Below are 21,873 nucleotides of genomic sequence, written 5' to 3' on the forward strand. Positions count from 1 at the left end.
CCACTTGTCTGGGACAAGTGACCGTAAAATCCTCCAGTTCTTACGCTTCTCATTAAGAGAAGTGTATCTCGCTACACGAAAGTAACATTTGAAGAGATTTAAAATGTTTTTCATGACATTGAAATCACCTGCGTCTAATGCCCTGGTTTTTACAGGCACGCTTGTTTTCTGTTGGAATTAGTTGATGTATATTCCATCCCAGTAGCAGCCCCACCCGCAGCCACTTACTTTGTAATATGATTTGTAACTAGTAGTAACTGTGCTGTGTAACTAGCTTTAGGCGACTCTGGTGTTTCCACCCTTGACTTCGTTAGTAACATAGCCCTTGCAGGTAGATATTCCTTCTGCCGACCCCTCCCTAACACGCTCAACTTTTCAGCTGCCGGGAGCTGCTTTCCTCACCGTGGTCAGGTATCAAGCCCGTTCCCGGCCTCAGAAGAAGAAGAACTTTATTCCCACCGGCCTGGATGAGCTCAATTGCGCGAGTATGCGTGATGCCTTGTGTCGGCTCTCCATTGATTTCCACAATCTGGTCACCAACCTAGACGGGGAACATTCACAGGGACAACATGAAACTAGGTGTCTTTCGTCAGGTTTGCTTCTGTCCATCTGGAGTCACTCAGCCTTGCTGAGCGCCTCTTTCATTTGTTCAATAGTTAACTTGCACACAGTGCTGCTGTGCCAGAGCTGAGGACCGGACAGACGGCAGCAACAGGAGGAGACGACGTCTGGTTTTCTCTACAACAATCCTACATGGGAGAGTCTTACATGGCTGGTAAGCAGGATCTGGGGACATGGGGATCTTGAAATCAAGAACCAAATGAAATAGTCATAGATTAAACTTCTGAAAAAATTCATCTTGGAGAACATATTAATATTAGTACTATTTAAATCCAATAATTGGCTCACACTTCATTAACTTCAGTGTAAAATGAACTCTAAAAAAACAAATTATAAAAAAACTAGGGATTAGAATAAGACGCCTTAGTACCACTGTTACTAGAAATGCAGTTATATTAAAAGCAAAGGGGAAAATATGGATGAGTCAACTATAACCGTGAAGGGCCTCATTAAAGATACTGATGGTAGTGATTTCATGCCATATTTGAAAATACACTGCAAGGTGCCAAGCACTGAAGGGTGTTGGCTTCAAAACGGAAATGGACAATGGAAAATTACTGAAATTCCAAGAAGTGTTCAAATATTTAGAAGAGCTACTAAAACAAGGCAGGAATAATAAATGAGGAGGACTCATAATTATTCAGTGAAGGTTAGTGGGACAACTATGTCCCCAGGAAAGCCCAGGGGCCCCCTGGCAGCGTGGTCTGGTTTCCTGCTCGGTTAAAGGGGAAGGGTGGGGATGGACCTGCGGCCCCGGGGAGGATTCCGTGAGATGAAACGTGGTCGCACACTAAGCACAGATACATGTTCTGTATCCTCTGCTTTTCCCCAAACAGCTGTCAGTGTGTCTGTAGAAATCAGATTGAACTGCAGCGTAGACTGTACGATGTAAAAACTTCTAGTAAATCTATGAAACGAGTTTGTTGCATACTTATGAAAAACATGAGCATCTCACTTGAAATGGAGGGTATCAGATACAAGATTAATTCAATTTAACAGATAAAGTGAAGAAATGTTTAAAATAAAACCTTATATCTGGAATATATAAGTGAAATGAAAGTCAATGTCCAGAATTCTCTTAAAAAGTGACTGAAGAACAATTTCCATGAGGAAATAAAGATGGCAAATGAGCCCAAGCTGGATTATCCTGCTGATAATTAGAGAAGAGAAAATTCAAGTGTTTGAAGAATGCTTTGGGTATATATTGTAAAACATGATAGAAGTTACAATTAATTTTAATCACATTCTTTGGCTTGTATTAACTGTCTAAACCTGCATGTCTTATTGTTTTAGCACAATAAATTACAATAAAACCTGTAATTGAAAGATTTGCCACCAGGTGTCATTTTTGTTTATAAATCAGGGGAAGAGAGCCATGGCTTTAAGATTTACAGCAGGCAGGCCTGTGCAAAGCCAGGCAGAAAACAGCAGGCTGGAGAGGGAAGTGTAAATAGTCTTTTAAAATGTGGTAAGAATTAAATGGGAAATACATCTTTTGGTAAGGAGAATAAATTCATGTTTAGGTTTGTATTATTAAAAAATAAGTGTGAAAAAAATAAGTGTGGAGGACGGAAGAGAGGAGAGAGATGAAGAAAAAAAATAGGAAAACAGGAGGAAGAAGGGATAGAGAAAAATTAGGTTCCTTTAAAAAAAAAGACTTTTTTTTTTTTCTGAAGCTAGAAACGGGGAGAGACAGTCAGACAGACTCCCGCATGCGCCCGACCGGGATCCACCTGGCACGCCCACCAGGGGGTGATGCTCTGCCCACCAGGGGGTGATGCTCTGCCCTCCCGGGCATCGCTCTGCCGTGACCAGAGCCACTCTAGCGCCTGGGGCAGAGGCCAAGGAGCCATCCCCAGCGCCCGGGCCATCTTTGCTCCAATGGAGCCTTGGCTGCGGGAGGGGAAGAGAGAGACAGAGAGGAAGGAGGGGGTGGGGGTGGAGAAGCAAATAGGCGCTTCTCCTATGTGCCCTGGCCGGGAATCGAACCCGGGTCCCCCGCACGCCAGGCCGACGCTCTACCGCTGAGCCAACCGGCCAGAGCCAAAAAAGACTATTTTTTTTTTTTTTTTCATTTTTCTGAAGCTGGAAACAGGGAGAGACAGTCAGACAGACTCCCGCATGCGCCCGACCGGGATCCACCCGGCACGCCCACCATGGGGCGATGCTCTGCCCATCCTGGGTGTCGCCATGTTGCGACCAGAGCCACTCTAGCGCCTGGGGCAGAGGCCAAGGAGCCATCCCCAGCGCCCGGGACATCTTTGCTCCAATGGAGCCTTGGCTGCGGGAGGGGAAGAGAGAGACAGAGAGGAAAGCGCGGCGGAGGGGTGGAGAAGCAAATGGGCGCTTCTCCTGTGTGCCCTGGCCGGGAATCGAACCCGGGTCCTCCGCACGCTAGGCCGACGCTCTACCGCTGAGCCAACCGGCCAGGGCCAAAAAAAGACTATTTTTAAGGCAGTCTGTTTTTAAAACCTCCACTAAAGATGTAACACTATTATAAAATAACATTTGAACACATTGTTCACATTCTCTCATAACCTGATAAGGAATCAAACATCAGTGGACACTAACTGGGCTTCAAGGACGGCAGACCTGGGTCACAGGCTGAGCCCAGCAAGTGTCCGTGTCCCTGAGCCTCAGCTGTAAATCTGTAAGTAAGGATGATGGCACTGCCCTCAGAAGTTTTGAGACCTATTGTCTGCAAGATAGCGGACTCTTGCTATTTTTGAAGTCTGACTTTGTTCTGTGTTAAGTGTTAAGGCTAATACTACTCCCTAATACAAACTGTTTCCACTCAGCTGATCTCATTAGCTTTGCCCAGAATTTATTTTCTACTAAACTTCAAGCAGATTTAAGGATCAGCTTAAGACTCACTAAATTTACAGATCCTCTTAATGATTCTCAACACCCTCCCGTCTATTTACAAGTTAACATTTTGTTTTAGTGAATTAGTTTGCTAATCGCTTCCTATAACCCAAGTCCTGTCTACCCAGTATAAGTTCTATGTATTAAAAATAATTCATTAGAAGTATGATCAATCTCTTCTCCACTTCCAACAAAGACCTGCGAGCACGTACTACGAGTATCCAGGCACCGTGCCAGGTGCCAAAGACGCCGCACTGACGGAAAAGGAACACCATACAGCACAGAGGGCGGGCAGAGGAAACGACGCCCCGGGGTTGGAAAGGGGCCTGGCACGCGCCTGCCTCAGGTTTCAGCAATGGGAGACTTTGCTTCTCAGATTCGAGAGCTTTCCGCGTTTCCTTTCATCAACCATCTTCTGAAGTTTCCAGTCTGGAGCCAAACTAAAGGGAGAGACAGAAGCCAACTCACGTGGATCCTGCCGTCCTTGATGGCTGGCCCGTCCTCGGCGAGGCGCAGGATGAACAGCCCCATGTTGTACTCCTTTCCCCCGCGGAGGCTGAACCCGAAGCCGCGGGGGCCTCTCTCCAGCTCCACGGGGTAGCAGCCCAGGCTCTGCAGACAAGTGTGGGGAGAGTTTGCACGGGCTGCTTTGTTTGCGGCGTGAGAACTTTCATAGCAGGGGGGTGGGACTTAGCTATACGCCCAATGTGCGTCTGGACATCATAGGAAGGAATGGGTGTTTCAGCGGAAGGACCGCGTGATCTTTCTACGTGTAGCCTGAATGTGGCGAGTACATGTCCTCTCTGCTAGCTGGCCAATGTGCAATGGAGCAGAGAACAGAATTTTGGGATGTGCTTCCTTTAAGTAGATTCTGACTAATTTTCCTGAAAACAAAACATAACGAAACAAAAAACAAAACCTCAAAAAAACCCCAATCCCTACTCTGGTGAACTCACACACTGCTCCTCCTAAGTATTTAACCAAGGGTCCAAATTCCTTCAACTGTTGGGCAAACTTCTTTCACCCTACATTCTCTCCTGGAAGCTTACAGAACACCAAACACACAGTAGGGCCTCAAGAATGATTGATTCGAAAAACAAATTTATCTGATTTGCAATAAAAATTCACCAGTGCCAGAAACTCACCAAATGAGAAAAACAACAGAGCAGTTTACATCTGGGGTGGGGGCTGGGGGCACCGTACCTGGTTGTGCCGACTGCCCACGATGGAGATCACCGCGGTGTCGGGCTGCGCCAGGTGCTTGTGGTCAGACCACGAGTGTCTATAAGAAGAGACGTCTTTTCCGATCTCGCCTTCCAGGGCACTCCTACAAGAGAAGAATCAAGGCTCTCTGAATTGAGCAAACAGAAAACAGGCTAAAAGGAAAGGCAGGTTCATTTCATTTTTTTAGAAGCTGGACCCGGCCATTCTCATCCGCCAGACCGCTATAGACAGATGGTCTCCCGAACCAGAGATGCTGGGCGTGAACCGGGTGGCTCACTCCAGCAGAGCTTTGAGTCCGTCAGCGTCCTGGCTTGTTTGTTTTTGTTGTGAGGGCGTCTCAGGGCAGCTCATATCAAGGAAACCACACTCAAGCAACAACCCGAGGGCGCAGAGGCTGACCTTGTCACACAGGGCGCTCCTGTGGTGCCGGCGCCCGCGAAGATGCTGTGCTGAACTTCTAGAAATCTAATTTTTGTTTTATGGCCAATATTTTCAACAAAAGAGGAAAGAAATAGATACAAATATTGCTCTGCTTTGCGGTCATCTGAGAAGACCGCAACCTTTGTGGTCGGGGCTTCCCTCCCAAAGTCAGGACCAAGAGCAGAAGCAGAGGCACCGTGGCTGTTTTCTCATCCCCGCTTGTGGGTGTGAAGGGATGATGAGGCCATGCCCAGAGATGGCTGGCCCGGGGGCTGGCGGGAACAGGGAAGGCCCCCGAAGGTGGAAAATGCAAGAGCTCTGCGCTCACTCAGCAGCTGTTTCTACATCACTGTGGGGCCCGGGGTGGGGGGGGGGGGTGGGGGGTGGGGGGTGGTGGTGGTGGAGATGAGGACAGAAAAATGCGGAAACCTGAGAACAGCCCCACCTGTCTCCAGGTATGTGGTTGGCCTGTGACTGTCCCAGGGGCCTGTGCTGCAGGGCGGGGCTTTGCCTGGCTGAGTTTGTGCCCGATGATGGACCATGATGCTCTGTTCAAATGAGAAAACAATAGAAAGAAACATCTGTGCATAAAAATATGAAGGTCAAGAGGATCTATGAAAACGAGACAATAACAAATGGCCGCTGCTTTACCGACTTCTGCTATTTCGTGGACAGCGTGGTTATCAGCAGTCTGAAAATGAAACATGACCACCTTTTTCCCTGTGTCTTTTGATACTGTTTATGTTTGAAGAGAACAAGAGTCATATTCTTACTACACACACTTTCCCTCTTCCACCTCTGTTTGGCTTATCCATACAACAGGAAAATCAGAAATAAACACACTCAAGAGTAATACTACATTGAGGACAGAACTCCACGAACTCTCTTGTAGCCCATTCATTCTGTGGCTTTCCAGGGCACACTCCCCATGATTGTAAACCACTAGATGACAATGACAGGCCTCAGGAATGCTGGAACAGGCCCGTCTGCAAATTGCACGCACATCTTGGAACTGTATCTTTGCAGTTATCTCGGCTGGCGCTGAATACCAACGACAAACTTACAAAATCATCCCCAGTGTTGACAAATGTTTATAAAGATTTTCCTGCTTCTGTTTTCTAAGAGCACAAATACAGGTGAAAAAAGGAAACACTGTCTCTGAATCTCTTGCAACAGCTTCAGATCTGTTGTTTTTTGAAGGCACATTTGGTAACGAAGCATTGCATCTAGAAAACAGATGACGAGCCATGGGAGATGACAGTTAAAAGACTTTTCAGGCTGCCTGACTCATATTTTTAAAGCTGAAAAGTCCTAATGTTTTATGTCATTGAAATACCAAATACAGAATATTTAAAATATCAGGGAGAGAGTCTCGCTTAGTGATTAAGAGCATGAACCCTGAAGCAAGATTAATGAGGCTTCAGCTTGACCCCATCATTAACTACTTTGTGCTCTTAAACTACTTAAATTCTCTGTGCTTCTAATCACCTCATCTATACAAAGGGAGTCAAAGCTACCTTGTGAGGTTGCTGTGAGCAGTAAATGAGCTGATAAAAGTACGTTAAGAACAGTGTCTTACATCTCATATTACTATATAAATATTTCCGTTATCATTATTGTCATTATCATCAAAATGATAAGCTCACAAGTATACAGTCTAAAATATTTACCTTTTTTAACAAAAATGCTTGATGCAGATGCCATTTTTAGATTAGAACAGTGGAAACGGATATAAACTGAGTCTTGGAACATAACAGATAAAAACCGACGTTGAAGACTAGGGATATGAATGTATAGGAAATAATTTCTATTGAGGAAGCTGAAATTTCAGGCCATACTACATGCATCAATATTTTATGGCTTGGGTTAAATTTCTCTTCAAAGTTCTTGGAACTAAAAACCTGGATAAATTATATTTAAGAACTTCTTGCAATTGAGCTAGAGCAGCGGTTCTCAACCTGTGGGTCACGACCCCAGCAGGGTCGCCTAAAGCCATCGGAAAATACATAATGCATATCAGGTATTTACATTCCGAATCATAACTGTAGCAAAATTACAGTTATGAAGTAGCCACCAAAATTATTTTTTGGTTTGGGGTCACCGCAACATGAGGAACTGTATTGCGGGGTCACGGCATTAGAAAGGCTGAGAACCACTGGGCTAGAGAGTCCTCTGAAAACACAGGCAAGGGTATGGAAAGCAGGAGGAGGAGCAAAGGCTCGTGGTCAAGCTGTGGCCACCCCTGCAGATTTCTAAGGCTCCGACTCGGGCTGCTGGGCTGTCTGCATGGGTTTCCACAACGTATACTAGACGTGGAGACAGAGGGCCAACCTTTGCATAGCTTAGTCAAGGGTTGTCTTTCCTCTTTAAAATCAAGTGTTCCAGGAAGGAAGAGTAGAATATGAACTTTTGGGGGGTGGAGGGGGTGGCCTGCAAATTTCTCTGTTGCTCTTATAGAAAATAACTTTATTTTCCTAATTAGACGAAATTACTCACATTGGCCTCCTCACTGGTCTCCTTGCCGTCGATTTTATCTCCACTGTGCCTCCTGCATTGCAGTCCTAGCACATACATTGAAACACACACTGCCTTGCTTAAAAATCTTTTAACTTTTAATTGTATACCTGAAGCCTATATAATTTTATTAACCAATGTCACTCTAATAAATTCAATAAAAAAGAAAAAAAAATCTGTTCCCTTTTTATGGCTAAGATACTATTTAAACTTGTCACCTGGGCACCCTTGCCTTTCCACTTCACCTCCTGTTCCAAATGTCAACTCCTCTGTCAAATGGTCCCTGGCTCCGGAAGCCCAGTTTTCACAGCATTTAACACAGTGTTCCAGAGCTAGGTGAACACCTGTCTCCCTGCTAGACTGTGAACTCCCTGGCTGAAGGAATCACACCTCATCTGTCTTCCTATTCCCAAAAGTCCTTCGACCTTTGTGTACGGGGTATTTCCATTTCAAGGTACTGACCTCTAAACTTGGGAGTCCACTATAGAGTTGAATTCTGTCACTAAACTCATGGTTAGTATTAAGGGACTAGAACCTAATGGAAATAACTCCATCTGTGAACAAGACTGGAAGATACCTGTCCCTTTGTGTGAGTTCAGTGTAGATCATGTTCTGGCTTATCACTGGTGGGGATAGAGCACTGGGTGTGAAGTTTCGGAACAGGACAGTAAAATAAACTGCCCAATCTCAGGTTTTCCTCCCCCCCCCCACGAGACGTCACTGCAGGCAGACGGCGCCACAAATATTATTCTTTCTGTTACATGGTTTTCGTTGTCCTTGTCAAAGTTAAATAAAACTTTCTGTCATTGCTATTCTTTTCACTTTGTTATTCTTTTCATTTTTAGTCATCCAAATTATTTCTGTTAAAAGCTGTTCTACTTCTCAAAGCTAAATATTTATTCTGAGATGTCAAACAGGCTTGTGTTCTCTCTGAGTTTTATCTGCAATTTCTTCAACTAGTAAAGCAATAGGTTAAGTGTCCTTTGCCCTCAATGATCACTGAACTTTCTCTGGAGTTTCTGTACGTAACTACTTAGGGAAAATGTATTATTATCAAAGATAAATACAAAATCCCATAGTTAAACTGTAAGTGACAATGTACTGGTAATCATCTTTACCAAGAATAAATACCCTATGAGAGAACTTTCCAGAACTCTATTAAAGAACATAAAAGATGATCTAAATATTTGGAGACATTCCATGCTCTTGGGTGGGATGACTTAATATTTAAAGGTATATATTTTCCCAAAGTTAATATGTAGTTAATATATATTCCAATAAAAAATATATTCCAATAAAAATTGCAGTTGGATTTTTTTGAAGGAGCTTAATAATTTGCTTTAAAATTTTATATGGAAAAGTTTCATCACTATCCAGAGTATTTGGAACATGAGAAGGGTTGGGGAAAGACGTGCCTTAACAGAGACTAAGATGTGCCAGAAAGTTATAGATTAAAAAATATATATATATACACACACACACACTTGAAAAACATTATATGTGAATTAGCCCAAGAACAGATAAATCAATAGAACAGAATACAAAGCTTGGAGATTCATGCTTAAAGGGGTCATTAGTAGGCCCTGGCCAAGTGGCTCAGTATATAGAGTGTTGTCTCAGCCTGCAGAAGTCACAGGTTTGATCCCCGGTCAGGTCATGTATGAGAAGCAACCAATGAGCATACAATCAAATGGAGTGATTAAGTGGAACAACAAACTGATGCTTCTCTCTATCTCTCCCTTCCCTCCTCTCTTTCCTTTCTCTCAAATCAATGGAAAAATTTTAAAAAGAGTTAATAACACAGATGGCTCCACAAATGAATAAGGAAAAGGAATACTATCTAATAGCCAGTGCTAGAAAAACTGGCTCACTGTAAGAAAAAACCAGATCCCTTCTAAAACTACACAAAGGGAGGCTCCAGATGGATTAAAGGCCTAAATGCAAAATTATAAATCTATTCAATAATACACCGGTGGTTTTCAACCCTTTTGCACTTGGGGATGGGTGAAAATAGAATTATTTTGGGGACCGCTAAGGCAGAAATCAACCCGAGCATAAGCAAATTTGACTAAGATCATTGGGTCTGTAATCTTCGTACAGCATCAGGATGGCTGGCTTTTTTGGAAAATGGCATGAAATGTTTGGTGGCCCGGTCTGCGGAACAGTGGTTGAAAAACATGTAACAGATGACATGGTAAGAGAAAAATCTCTGTGACACAGGGTGGGGAAGGATAATTTTCCTTAAATAAAACTTCAAAAGCACAAGTCACCAGGTAAAAATTTTATGTAGATTTGTTTGATTACATGTAACTAAGACTCTCTGCATAATGAAGGGCACCATGTCAAAAGTTAACAGATGACAGGGAAAGATATTTGTACTTTCTAATACTAAGTTGGACTAATGCCTATATAATTCATAACTACTCACTACATATCAATGAGAAAAAGACAGAAGTTCCGCAGGAAAAATGCATAAAGGATGTGAGGAAGCAATTCACAAGAGCGAAAAAAAAAACCCTAAAAAACAAGCATCTAATCAGAGAAATGCAAATTAAATACCAACAAGATAACAGTTTCCAAACTTGAGCCAGCTGAAAAGCTGGATAGTGCCACGCACTGGTGGGTGTGAAGGTACAGGAACCCTCAGTGTTCCGCCTGTGGGAGTTCAGGGGACCAGCGATTATGGAGGACAGTGTGACAGTGCTCGGTCAGACGAAGCATGTGTAGATGGCGTATGTTCTCATCAAGCAATTCACTGCAAGAAATTCTCAGTTTTATAAGGTACACATATGAGGGTCTATCAGGACAGTTTGTGATAATGTAGAGTTGGAGACAATATGGCTTTTGGGGGTGGGGTGGACACGTAATATGTGGTAAATACACATTTTAAAAACCTGTCAAGCAGTTAAAAGCTATTGATTATGCTCACCCAGCAACATGGATCAGTCTTAAAAATACATGAGGCTATGATACCAAAAGCACAAGCAACCAAAGATCTATATCTACATCTAATAAGGATCTAGTATCAGAATATATAAAGAAATCTTGTAATTCAACCAAAAGACAACCTGATTAAGTGAGCAAAGGCTTTAAACAGACACTTCTCTGAAGAAGATACACAAACGCCCAGCAGCACGTGGAGGGCCACTCAGTATCACTAGCCATCAGGGAAACTCAAATAAAAACCACAGTCAGACACTGCTCACTAGAATGGCTAGAATAAAAAGATAAAAACAAAGAAAATATATATTGGTGAGGATGTGAGAAATTGGAAGCCTCATGCACTGCTGGCGGGACTAGAAAACAGCTAACAGTGGAAAACAATTTGACAGTTCCTTGGAAAGTTACACAACTACCATGCCCCAGCAGTTCCGCTCCCAGGCATATATACCCACGGGAAGTGAAAACGCATCTGTAGAGAGACCTGCACACTGCTGTTCACCGCATTACTCACAATAGTAAAAGAAAGAAAAAAGAAAAAGAAATAACTCAAGTGTTGCATTGTGGGTAATGCCAAGACACAGAGATAGTCACAAGTCTCGAATATGTTTGAGATGTGTTTTTTTTTTGTTTTACAGAGAGTCAGAGAGAGGGATAGATAGATAGGGACAGATAGGAACGGAGAGAGATGAGAAGCATCAATCATCAGTTTTTAACTGCAACACCTTAGTTGTTCATTGATTGCTTTCTCATATGTGCCTTGACCGTGAGCCTTCAGCAGACCGAGTAACCCCTTGCTCGAGCCAGTGACCTTGGGTCCAAGCTGGTGAGCTTTGCTCAAACCAGATGAGCCCACGCTCAAGCTGGCGATCTCGGGGTCTTGAACCTGGGTCCTCCGCATCACAGTCTGACGTTCCACTGCGCCACCGCCTGGTCAGGCTGTTTGAGAGTTTTATACCAGACTGGACATACGTAGGTTTGGGCACTTGGTTAATCATTTCCCTGGCAAAATAAACACAAATATTAAATGCTATCTTGGAAAAGGAGACAAGGAGGATGATGGGAACAAGCCTTTCTTTCTCTAGGTCTTATCCATCATAGGGAGTGGCTGGTGGAGCACAGAGGAGGTGGGGGGGGGGGAGGGGGAGGGGGGAGGGGTGGCGCAGCCGCTCCAGGCGCTGATCTGAATGTGATTTCTGAAGGCAGTGCCGTTCTGTAAATACCCACTTGACGTTAGTGCAGTTGGTAGGTTTCACACCAAGTACAATGAGAAACTCAGAAGACTTACACACTCTCTGGGATTTTTATGAACAGAAGAGAGATGTCATTTTTTTTCTGAGAAAAATAATAGATTCTAAATGCTTCCACTGAATAAAACTCACAGTATAATAAGCTAAAGTACAATCACTGAAATGTGATTGTGGTTTAAGAGGCTGCGCCCACACATAAAATACTTTTTAAAGAAAAATGACCAAGGGAGTTTAGACAGCCTCTCAGAGAAAACATCATGAACAATAATGGGTAATTTGGGGGCGGGGGGCTCCTGAGAGAAAGAAATGGTCTCCTGAGACTAAACTCCCAGTCTCCACGCCACTCACCATGTGGCTCATGGGTCAGAGAGCAACAGGGTGTGTACAGACGTTGAGAGTAAGCATCCACAACATTTTATAACAATTTGACAGTAATTTTACATCTTTGTTTTTCATTTAGTTATTATTGTATTTCACAAAAAATGCTGTCTGTGACGGACGGGAAAATAACCACCAGCCCTTTTGAAACACCGACGGACACTCCTGCTAGCTCCACCCACTCCTTCTAGCAGCTTCCACGACTACGGCACGCCATGCAGGGTGATGTAAGTGCCCTGGATATATCATTTTCAGAACAACCCTGAAATGTTACTTCTTATGGTACTGAGGCCCACTTTTCTTTTTGGGTCACAGAATGAATTTAAAGCTGAAAAGCAGGTTCGAGAGATAATAGTAAATAAAGAAAATGAGATAAAGAAATTTGACCAAAATCACATTAAGTGAAACTAATTCTTCATTCAGAAGAATATTTTAATTGACCACTTGCTATATGCCTAACATTGCATTAGACTTGTGGGATTTATCAATGAACATCTTAAAATCTCTAGTGTCACGAGTTTACGACTTGACATTCTGGTGGTGGAGGTGACAGCAAAGGGTTCCACGATCCCAGCAGAGATCAGTGCCATGCAGAACAGCACAGTGTAGACTGGGAAGAGAATGGTGCCCACCTATGGACTCGTGTGAGCGTTGTATGAGTTAATCAATTTAAAGCATTTAAAGACAGTATTGGCCACAGCCAGTGTTAATTAAATACTATTATTACTTCCTTAGGTGGTAAGATTTCGGGGGAGCCCGTGTGGTCAAATAATGATGACTGTCATCAGATGAGCACCTTGGAGAATTTATGCAGATTATGCACATTTTCACTCTTATTCTTCACGATGATCCTGAAATAGGTATTATTATTCCTGTTCTATAGTTAAAAAGCCAAAGGGTGGAAACGCTAAGTGGTGCTCAAAGTCCTACGAGCAGCCGACAGTGTGTGAGCGCTGTCAAAGCCTCGCTTCTCCTGCTGGGTTTCTGTCGCCTCTGCCTGGGCTCAGGAGGCACCGTGCAGCTCGACCGACTTTTACTCTGTTCATTCATTCAATCGTTTGCTTTTCATTTACTCACTCCTTCATTCAAAAACTAACTGGGCACCTAACCTACTAAGTATCATCTGCAATTGGTTTTATATATATATTTTACCTTCAAAAACCAGATAATCCTTTTTAAAAGCAAGACAGTTATGTAAGAATGGTACTCTGGATCGTAGGGATAAGAAGGGCCGCAGTTGGGGCGGGGGTGGTGGTGGTGCAGAGGCCATGCTCAGGAGAGGGTCTGAGAAGAACACTGGGAGGCAGATCAGAAAGGCAGGTGGGAGCAAAATTATAAAAACCACCCTTCTGTGCAAAGAGGGGGCTGCGCCGGAGCACCCACGAGGGTTTGAGGAGGGGTCCCGAGAGGGGCCAAGTCCTGCAGAGTGTAGAGCAGTGACAGGGAGGTCACAGGGCCCTAGATCCAGGACCTGCAGCGGGCAGCCCGGAGAACGCCCGTCCGATCAAGGACCCTAGACAGAAAGCAGGTTTCTGTAACACCTTAGACCCGAACGTATGATGGGACAGCGGGAGGAAAAAGCAGGGAAGAATCGAGAAGAAACAGACCCGAAGCCTACTGGACTGGAAGACCCCGGGGAGGCGGACGGGACATGAATACACACTGCAGTGTAAGCCATTTTAATATGCAAGACTGGCCCTTCAGAATTCTGCTGTTTGTGGCTTCAACTCATTAGCTTTATAAAATGAGGAAAAATGAGATGAGTGTTATGTAATGGTCACCTTGTAATTCATCAACAACGAATATGAATGGCTGCTATTCAAAATGGTTCCTAATTAGAAAGACCTAATGATCAAAAGACAACAGCAATCAAAGCAGGATACTGGTGCGAACATGCCTCATGTACGCCCCATTCCGGCCGTTCCCACCCCCTGCCTCCCACGCACAAGGCAGCTCCGAGCAGAACATAGCCTGTGGGCCCACAGGAGGACTTCCAGGGCCCTCTGGGCACTCCTCAGGGACGGTCTCTCACTCACACAGAGACATCGGCCATTATTCTAGAAGAAAAGATCTGAAAAGTCTCAGGGATCTCTTTCATTTCTCTGGCACATAAATGTTCTCTGTGCCCCTCCGATCCCCCGGGGAAGCTCGGTCTACTGGTCCCTTACCTTCTTCAGCGATGACCGTCAGTGTGACAGTGACGCCGGCATCCTTGATCAGCTGAACAATGTTGTCATGGGACAGTTCGATGATGGACTGCCCGTTCACCGCTGAGATGTGGTCCCCAACCTTCAGTTTCCCACAGCGGTCGGCGGGGCTTCCCTCTATGACTCGGCCAATTTTATGAGGAATGACTGGAAGAAAAATCCCCAGGCTTTTCAGTTATTTAAGATATCTGCTAGTGTTGGATTTGTCATCATCATTATTTGAAAATTCAACATATCAAAAAAAATTCCTTTAAAAATACAGCAAAATGCATGCCCTGTGAGCATCCTAACCGGACGCAGCTGTTCCCATATCTTTCTCTTTGGGCCACATGCCTTCTCTTTAGGTAGGTGCAGACACAAAATGTGCACCTCTTTGTTGCGTTCCATTTACCATAAACCTTTTCCCAGTTTTTCCACTGTTCTCCTAACCTCACTGAGCCTGACAACAGTCTCTCTCTGATCTGCTGTTTGTCTGTAGTTGGTATCCAGGCTGTCACATTCCCGACTATTTCAGAAACTGATCAATGAGACCATCTTCGGCTCTTGACTCCCACAAGGGACCTTGTAAATAAGTGCAGTTCAAACTCAAGTTGAGGGCGCAGTTGTTCTTGGTCAGAAATCCGGGGACAATGAAAGGACTCATACTTGAAATGAATGAATCATACTTAGTAGGAGAGTAAATGAATCATACTTAGTAGGAGAGTAAAATTAACTCTTTTATTTAGGCCTTTAGATCTTTTTTAAAACTAGAAAAGCTGAGTGGAATTAGAACATTAATGTTTTATGTTCACATTTTTTGGTTCATGGGTAAAATCCTACCCCAATGTACAAAGCTGAGCCTAAGTAAGCCCTTTCCATAGACTCTGTGCGGTTCTACTAGAAACTCTACTAGCTCATCATGCTAAAGGCTTTCCTGACTATTAAGACACTGGCTGTTATTATGGCTTAAAATGCGTTCTCAGACACTCAGGAATCTTGCCTGAGTGTGTGCACCATTTGCTAAGGGCCATTTCTATTAAGACACAAATGACCCTCTTATGTTCTCCAAGAAGTGTCTTACCTAGGTCAGTAAACTATCAGGCACTTGGGCTCCTGCTGACTACTGATTGTTATGAAAGGGGACAATTAATATTTTTAATGGCACTGTGATTATGTTTAATTCCCACAGTAAAATGGGCTCCTTGGTATTTCTGAGTCTTATTTGGTGTATTTTAGGGACATTTTAATAAGTCTCCCTTTGGAACTGGAAGTTGTTGTTGGCTGTGACTTCGGTCCCCGCGGACGCTGCCATTCCTCGGCTCTTCTCGGACTGATTACACAGCGAGAGATTTTATCTCAAAGTAGAGGAAGTCCATGTGGGAAGCAAGTGCCTTTTCGCTCTGAATTATGTCAGGCACTTATTATGCCATCTTCCTGACAAACAAAGCAATCAGAAGAGTGCCAGGTGGCGGGAGTTGACTCACTGACGGTACAACAGGTGGCCTATCAGAAACATGGTGACTCACAACACGGTGGCCCTGTGGTGACTTTCCAAATCAATACCTTAGTTATTCTCCTTCTCAGAAGAGGTTTACTCATACATAGTGTTTGTTCATTCTAGAGCCCCTATGAAGGAAATTATTCAGCTCCGGGCCCATTGAAAGGGGTTTGTTCAGACTTGGGAAAGCATCAGACAGAATTAATCCCTGGAGGCCCAGCGGCTCCTTTCTCATCAGGTGAGCCATGTGGTCAAAAGGAATTGGCCGATTTTAGGACAGGGCTTCCTGGAGGGTTAGCTGTCTGGGTGGGGGACGGTAAACGTGGTCAGACTGTCCTTACCTTGGCATGTAGAGCCGTACCACCCAGATGGTCAAAGATAGCAAACAGACCAGTAGAAAGATAGCTTCTGAACATTCTCGGAATGAACTGGGGAGTGTGCATGGTAACCCCGTTGGGTGCATGTAACTAGGGAAAGTCTGAAGCCTGCCTGGGTTTCGCTGGCATACAAAGTCTACAGACATTTGCCGTAAAGTCAGTTTATCCATCTTCATCCATCTCTGGGTCAATCTGTCCTGCAGACTGGCTTGCCCAGCTTCTGAGATCACTTTAGTGCTCTTAAAACATTTCACTTCAAGAAAAGAAAGGACAGTAACTGGAAACATCCCCTTCTCAAAGAAATCAACCAGAACTGAAAAGTATATGAGAAAGAGGAACACAAAAACTTCTGAAGAACTGGCAAGGCAAAAACTAGCCCAGCCCTTTCCATTTGAAGTAGAAATCTCTTCTAAGTACTCCATCCATTCAGCACCTGTTCCAGCCAGGTCCAGGGCAATACAGGTGCTTGACCTGGATCCCCGACTTTTGAAAAAGTCAATGGTAGGGAATCTCAGAACTTTCTAACAAGTATTAGAGATGCTCTTGGGAACCTTTCTTGTGACAAATGTCACTAGAAAATACATTTTAATCAAAAGGAAAAAATATACTGAGCAGAATATCAATCTATACCAAAACAAGGTCCTTAAAGAATGATCCGTTCAGACAGACAGGTTCCTCGCCTTGTCAAGGATGCTAAAACTCTTCCAAACCAAGCCTTCCCTGTTACGCAGTCGGAAGCACTGGCTCATGTCTGAGCGAAAGCTCCTCATCCCAGTTTATCCTGGGCCCCTTCTTCTGTCGACAAGAGAGGAATGGAGTTCCCAGAAGACTGCTTGCAGGGCTCAGCAATTTGTGAGATTGCTAACTAGCATTTCAGTGAAATTAGCAACTTTGGTTTTGCACCATGACCGAAAATCTCAAGTATTTTATATAAAATTCATTGCTAACCTAAGCCTAATTTACCATTCAAGCTGATAATTAATGAGCTGCAAACACTCATTTCCTGCCACACATTAGCTGCAGCCTCAATCTTACATTTTAATTGGGCTTTCTTTCCCATCTCATTATTCAAGCATTAATAAACTTTTAAAAGTTTCTTATAAAAAAAGATCAAGAGACAGTGTCAATTTTATAAACAACGATGATGATAATGGCCGCAGAGGACAACCCAAGCAACAGCAGCTAACATGTACTGCAGGTCTCGGCTAAGGGCTCCAGTGCATCCTCCCCTTTAATCCTCAGACTCACAGGAGGCAGGAAGTGGAACCGCCATCCCCACTGTACAGTGGAAACTGGAGCTCCTAGAGGGGACGTAATTTGCCCAAGGTCAGACAGCTATTACAAGGGTTAAGCAGGGCTTGAATCCAGGTCTGTCCGACTATGAAGCCCAATACTTAATGAAACCACCTTAAACAGAGATCTACGTTACACAAAACCATCAAAGTACTAAGCAACAATTTAAACGAATAAGTATAAAAGATTTTAAAATTGTAGATATAAACTAATACAATATACTCAAATAAGAATATATTTAATATTTATTAAAATGTAATATAAAATTTAAATATAATCAAGATAAAAATGTTACACATATTTAAGTAATGCAACTTATTTTACTGAATTCCTCTATATTAGTTTTATGTGAAAATCAACTCTCCACCCTAATTTTTATAGCGCTAGAAAAGGAGTATTTTCAATATAAAAAGTGCTTAGCATCTAGCACACTGAATCACAATCGTACACCATTTTGGTTAATCTGAAAGCCTGGGATTATTGCATGGTAACAGAAGGAGAATTTAATGACCCAAAATGGTTGTTTTTGGAAATCCTGATTTTCAATGCTCTAAGATAAAATCCACCTAAAAGCTGCTTTCTTTAATTTTTTCTGAGACAGGCCACATAATCATCCTTACAGCATCAGAGACAGTTCCGGTTCCAAGTGTTACCATAGCAACTGCTTATGGAAACTGGGAAGTAGCCGCAGTGAGCAGTGACCTGATACTAGAGTAATAACTCATCCGTGTCACGGAGTCTTCATCCTTTACAAACTGGCGTTGGTTTCAACAAGGCCCCTGCAAATTCGTTTGGCTTACAACACTTTCCTAGAAGTGCCTGCTTTTTTTCACTAAGGTTTTCATGACCATCTCGTCTAAAAGGATCTCACGACCCAAGAAATAAGCAAATCCACTGGCAAAGGCAAGAGGCATTTTCATGTGATCAAAGATTTTTATCATTGGACTTAGAAAAATAAAGCTACCAGACAAATCAGACCAATACAATACATAAATATTCATCAGTTGGGTTTCATATTCATAATTATTTCTTAGAAACACTACGAGAAGACAAATATTTGATCTGTTGAATCATAATAGCCCTGAACACACTTGAGGTAATTCCTCTTCGTTGAGGGAATATACACATTCATCCTTCACAGATGAGAATATTGTAAAACCAGGTTCAGAATATTTAATTTTTAAAGGTTCTGACAAAAGTTTTACCTTTCAATGAAACATATATAAAAGGGAAGAATGTCTCATCACTCAGAAAGGTCACTTTAGGGCTGGAATATGGCAATTATTAAGTAACACAAAAAGACAGTTTAAGACATATTTGGGTCGAGACTTCTATTCATCTGTTTTGCTTTTCAACTGCTTCTAGCATTTAATTCATTTCTGTATATATGATATCTCATAACAACAAAAACCCTATGTCCCCATATTAAAAAAAATTCAGCACTCTCCTTTTACTAGTAAATTAGGTCCTGTTCCCAATATATTGCCAAATATCATTTTGATACAAACCAAGCTTCTAATACTTATTTTCTGGAACTGAAGATGATTTTGCAAACCTGACCCTTAGGAGGTTTGGTTAAGATTACCTAATTCTGAAAATCAAGAAAATACTCATCATTCTTAAGTCTAAGGCCTTTTATGCATAATTCCTAACCAGTTTCATAAACCCCAGGGGGGACTCGGGAAACTGAAGTCATCGATAGGGACAACAGGACAGGAAGCTTACCTCCTGGAGGCGGCTTGTTTTTGGAGGTGAGGATGACAAAGCCAAACCCTTCGTTTTCCTTTCGTTGCAAGATGACGTCATAGGCCTCCTGGGGCGCAGTCCTGGCCGGGACTTCCCCTCGGTTCAGGCGGGGAGACCCGTTCTGTGTTGAAAGGAAGGCTTGAGAGCTGTCATCCTCTGGTTGTTTCTCTACAATAAACGTGACCAATTTTGATATTTCTGGGACATCATCATTTTTGATAACTGAAGTGCTTTTGTGCTCAGCCTCTCACAAAAACTGTAGTCTCTAATTAACAGAATAGAATAGCTCCCCCCCCCCCCCCGCCGGGAGCTCTGGACATAATGTGAGTGCAGATGTAGGCAGCAGCAGTCTGTCTGATGTCTTAAATACCCTTAACATAAACAAGTGGAAAAATACACAATGTTATCTCACTTTAAAGGGGGTTTCTCAAAATTTCCATGAAACTGGATAGTAAAAAAGCTCTTGGACAGTAAGAAAGCTCTTCTTGAAATTGTTCGAATTCCAGAAAGGTTTTTAACCTCCACCAGGAATTGTAACAAAAGTTGATAAGAATGACCCAGTAAGCTTCCTTTTAAATATATCAACTTTAAATATAATTGAGCACAAGGACAGAAGTTTGTGACATCGGGGAAGTCGTTGTGTCGGGTTAGGGATGCTGCCGGTTACAGGCTGAGGGCAGCGGCCAGCCAGGCCGGATCTGCCTCCCAGAATGCACTGACAGCTGCAGTTTCCTGATTGAGATTCCAGGTGAGGTAACCAGCAGCAGCTCACAGGCACGTGACCAGCTGTCCACACCAGCAGCAACCCCCTAGGCAGAGATCAGGCCCCGTGGAATCCCCAGCACACGGCCAGTTAACCCACACCTTTTCCTCCAAGCATGACCTCAGAATTTGAGAATGAACAACACAAGTTAGTCCTAACTGTGTTTTTTTAAGGCAAATTTTGTGCCACCGATTGATACAAATCATCATGAACAACTACGATGAGCTGCCATTGCTCAATACACATTTATCTCACCTACTGTGGCTCAGAATCTACATGATTCTGAGGCTGTTTTGGAATCTCAATAAAGTGTCACCAACAGCCAAATCATTAATGAAAAAGGATTTTTTGGTATAATTCATGGTTACTATGAATTAGCTAAATGCCTCCAATCATAGCAAATGAGTAGGAAGCCTCCTCAAGATGCTGTCCGGGAGACAGCCCAGCTCTAGTGTGCAACACCCCCTGCCCCTGTATGTGGTTACTTCTGACTCCAGAACAACCAAACGGACACCACACTGCATTCATATCTGCCTGCATGCTAAGCGCCTGATCTGTACGGAGAGAGGCAGCTCTCTGCTGAGGGTGCTGCAATCAAGCACGCAGCGCCTCATTTTTTAGGAGGGACATGAACATTCATCAAGTTGACAAACACGTCCAGACACCCAGTCGGTGCAGGCGGGCGCTGCCTCAGTGCTGGGCCCAGCGCTCTCCCGAGTGGCTGGACACCTCTGCCTCCAGGAGGCTTCCAGTCCTGTGCTGCAGGGTTGTCTTATTAACATTGTAAGTGGCAAGAATTCACTTCTAAAAAATCCTATTTAACAGTCACAAAGCTATTGATGAGAGAAATGTAAGAGAGCTGCGTATCTGAGGGTTTATGAGAGTAAAAAAGGTTTAGACCCAGGCTCTATAAGTAAACGCCCATTTTAATCCTGGCCCTACTACCTACCAGTTATGTGTCTCCCAGTCTGTCCGTGAGTAACTGAAAACTAGATAATGGCAGTATTTACATCATAGTGTTGTAAGGATTAACTAAAAAATCCATAGACCTGGGACAGAGTAAGCCCTCAGTAAATGTTAAATTATATTATACTAAAACTTCTCAAGTAGAAATGTTCTGTCTTCTGAATATTTAGGATTTCATTAGGATCCAAAAGCTTTTGATGTTCAGCTAATGGGATGCCTCAGTATGATCAAATGACTTTGTAATCTGTTTTTAAGAAAACAGATTTCACCTGGTTAATTCATCAATATATTACTATAATCCTAATATGGGAGCCTCCAATTTCTCTTTTTTGATAATAGTAGGATCATTTTCGAATCCTTTTCACAGCAAGGCCCTGGATCCTGCCAAATGGACTGTCTCAGACACTATTAACCACAGAATGTAAAATAACCTGGAAAACCACACAGAAAGTGGATCAAATCTGTTTGATTCTTCTGTAACTTATCAGGGCAGGACCGCGTTCACCTACCCCCATAGAAGATCTTCCTTCTGACAGTTAACAGCACGTGGCCGTTGCGAGCGGCAGTGGTCATTAGGTCTAAGACTTGCTTGTGCGACTTCCCTTTAACAGGAATCCCATCGATGCACATCAACTCATCCGCGGCCCGGAGCCGACCGTCCTTCTCGGCTGCGCCCAGAGGGATGATGGCCCCGATGTATATCTGGTAAGACAACAAAGGGTAGGTTGGTCTATGCAGTCTGCCCAATCTACTAAGGTCCTTAACTGCTAAGTGAAGGGCTTCCTGACTCAGTGCTGTGCTTCCGACAGATTTCTGAGGTTCAGCTATGGAA

At 43.4% G+C, this 21,873-nt stretch overlaps 1 protein-coding gene across 2 annotated transcripts in view; it reads right to left on the reverse strand.

The window, feature by feature from the left end:
- Positions 1 to 21,873, reverse strand: part of MAGI3 (membrane associated guanylate kinase, WW and PDZ domain containing 3) — a 213,304-nt gene that overhangs the window by 2,863 nt on the left and 188,568 nt on the right. For both annotated transcript variants that reach the window (XM_066247418.1, XM_066247417.1), the window contains 7 exons: positions 21,551 to 21,743; positions 19,292 to 19,480; positions 14,381 to 14,566; positions 5,576 to 5,678; positions 4,690 to 4,813; positions 3,955 to 4,098; positions 403 to 541 (listed from right to left, as the gene is read on the reverse strand). In XM_066247418.1, coding sequence (XP_066103515.1) covers positions 403 to 541; positions 3,955 to 4,098; positions 4,690 to 4,813; positions 5,576 to 5,678; positions 14,381 to 14,566; positions 19,292 to 19,480; positions 21,551 to 21,743 — 1,078 coding nt within the window. The remainder of the gene's footprint in view (positions 1 to 402; positions 542 to 3,954; positions 4,099 to 4,689; positions 4,814 to 5,575; positions 5,679 to 14,380; positions 14,567 to 19,291; positions 19,481 to 21,550; positions 21,744 to 21,873) is intronic.

The sequence above is a fragment of the Saccopteryx bilineata genome, chromosome 11 (genome assembly GCF_036850765.1).
Source record: "Saccopteryx bilineata isolate mSacBil1 chromosome 11, mSacBil1_pri_phased_curated, whole genome shotgun sequence".
NCBI classification, from domain to species: domain Eukaryota; kingdom Metazoa; phylum Chordata; class Mammalia; order Chiroptera; family Emballonuridae; genus Saccopteryx; species Saccopteryx bilineata.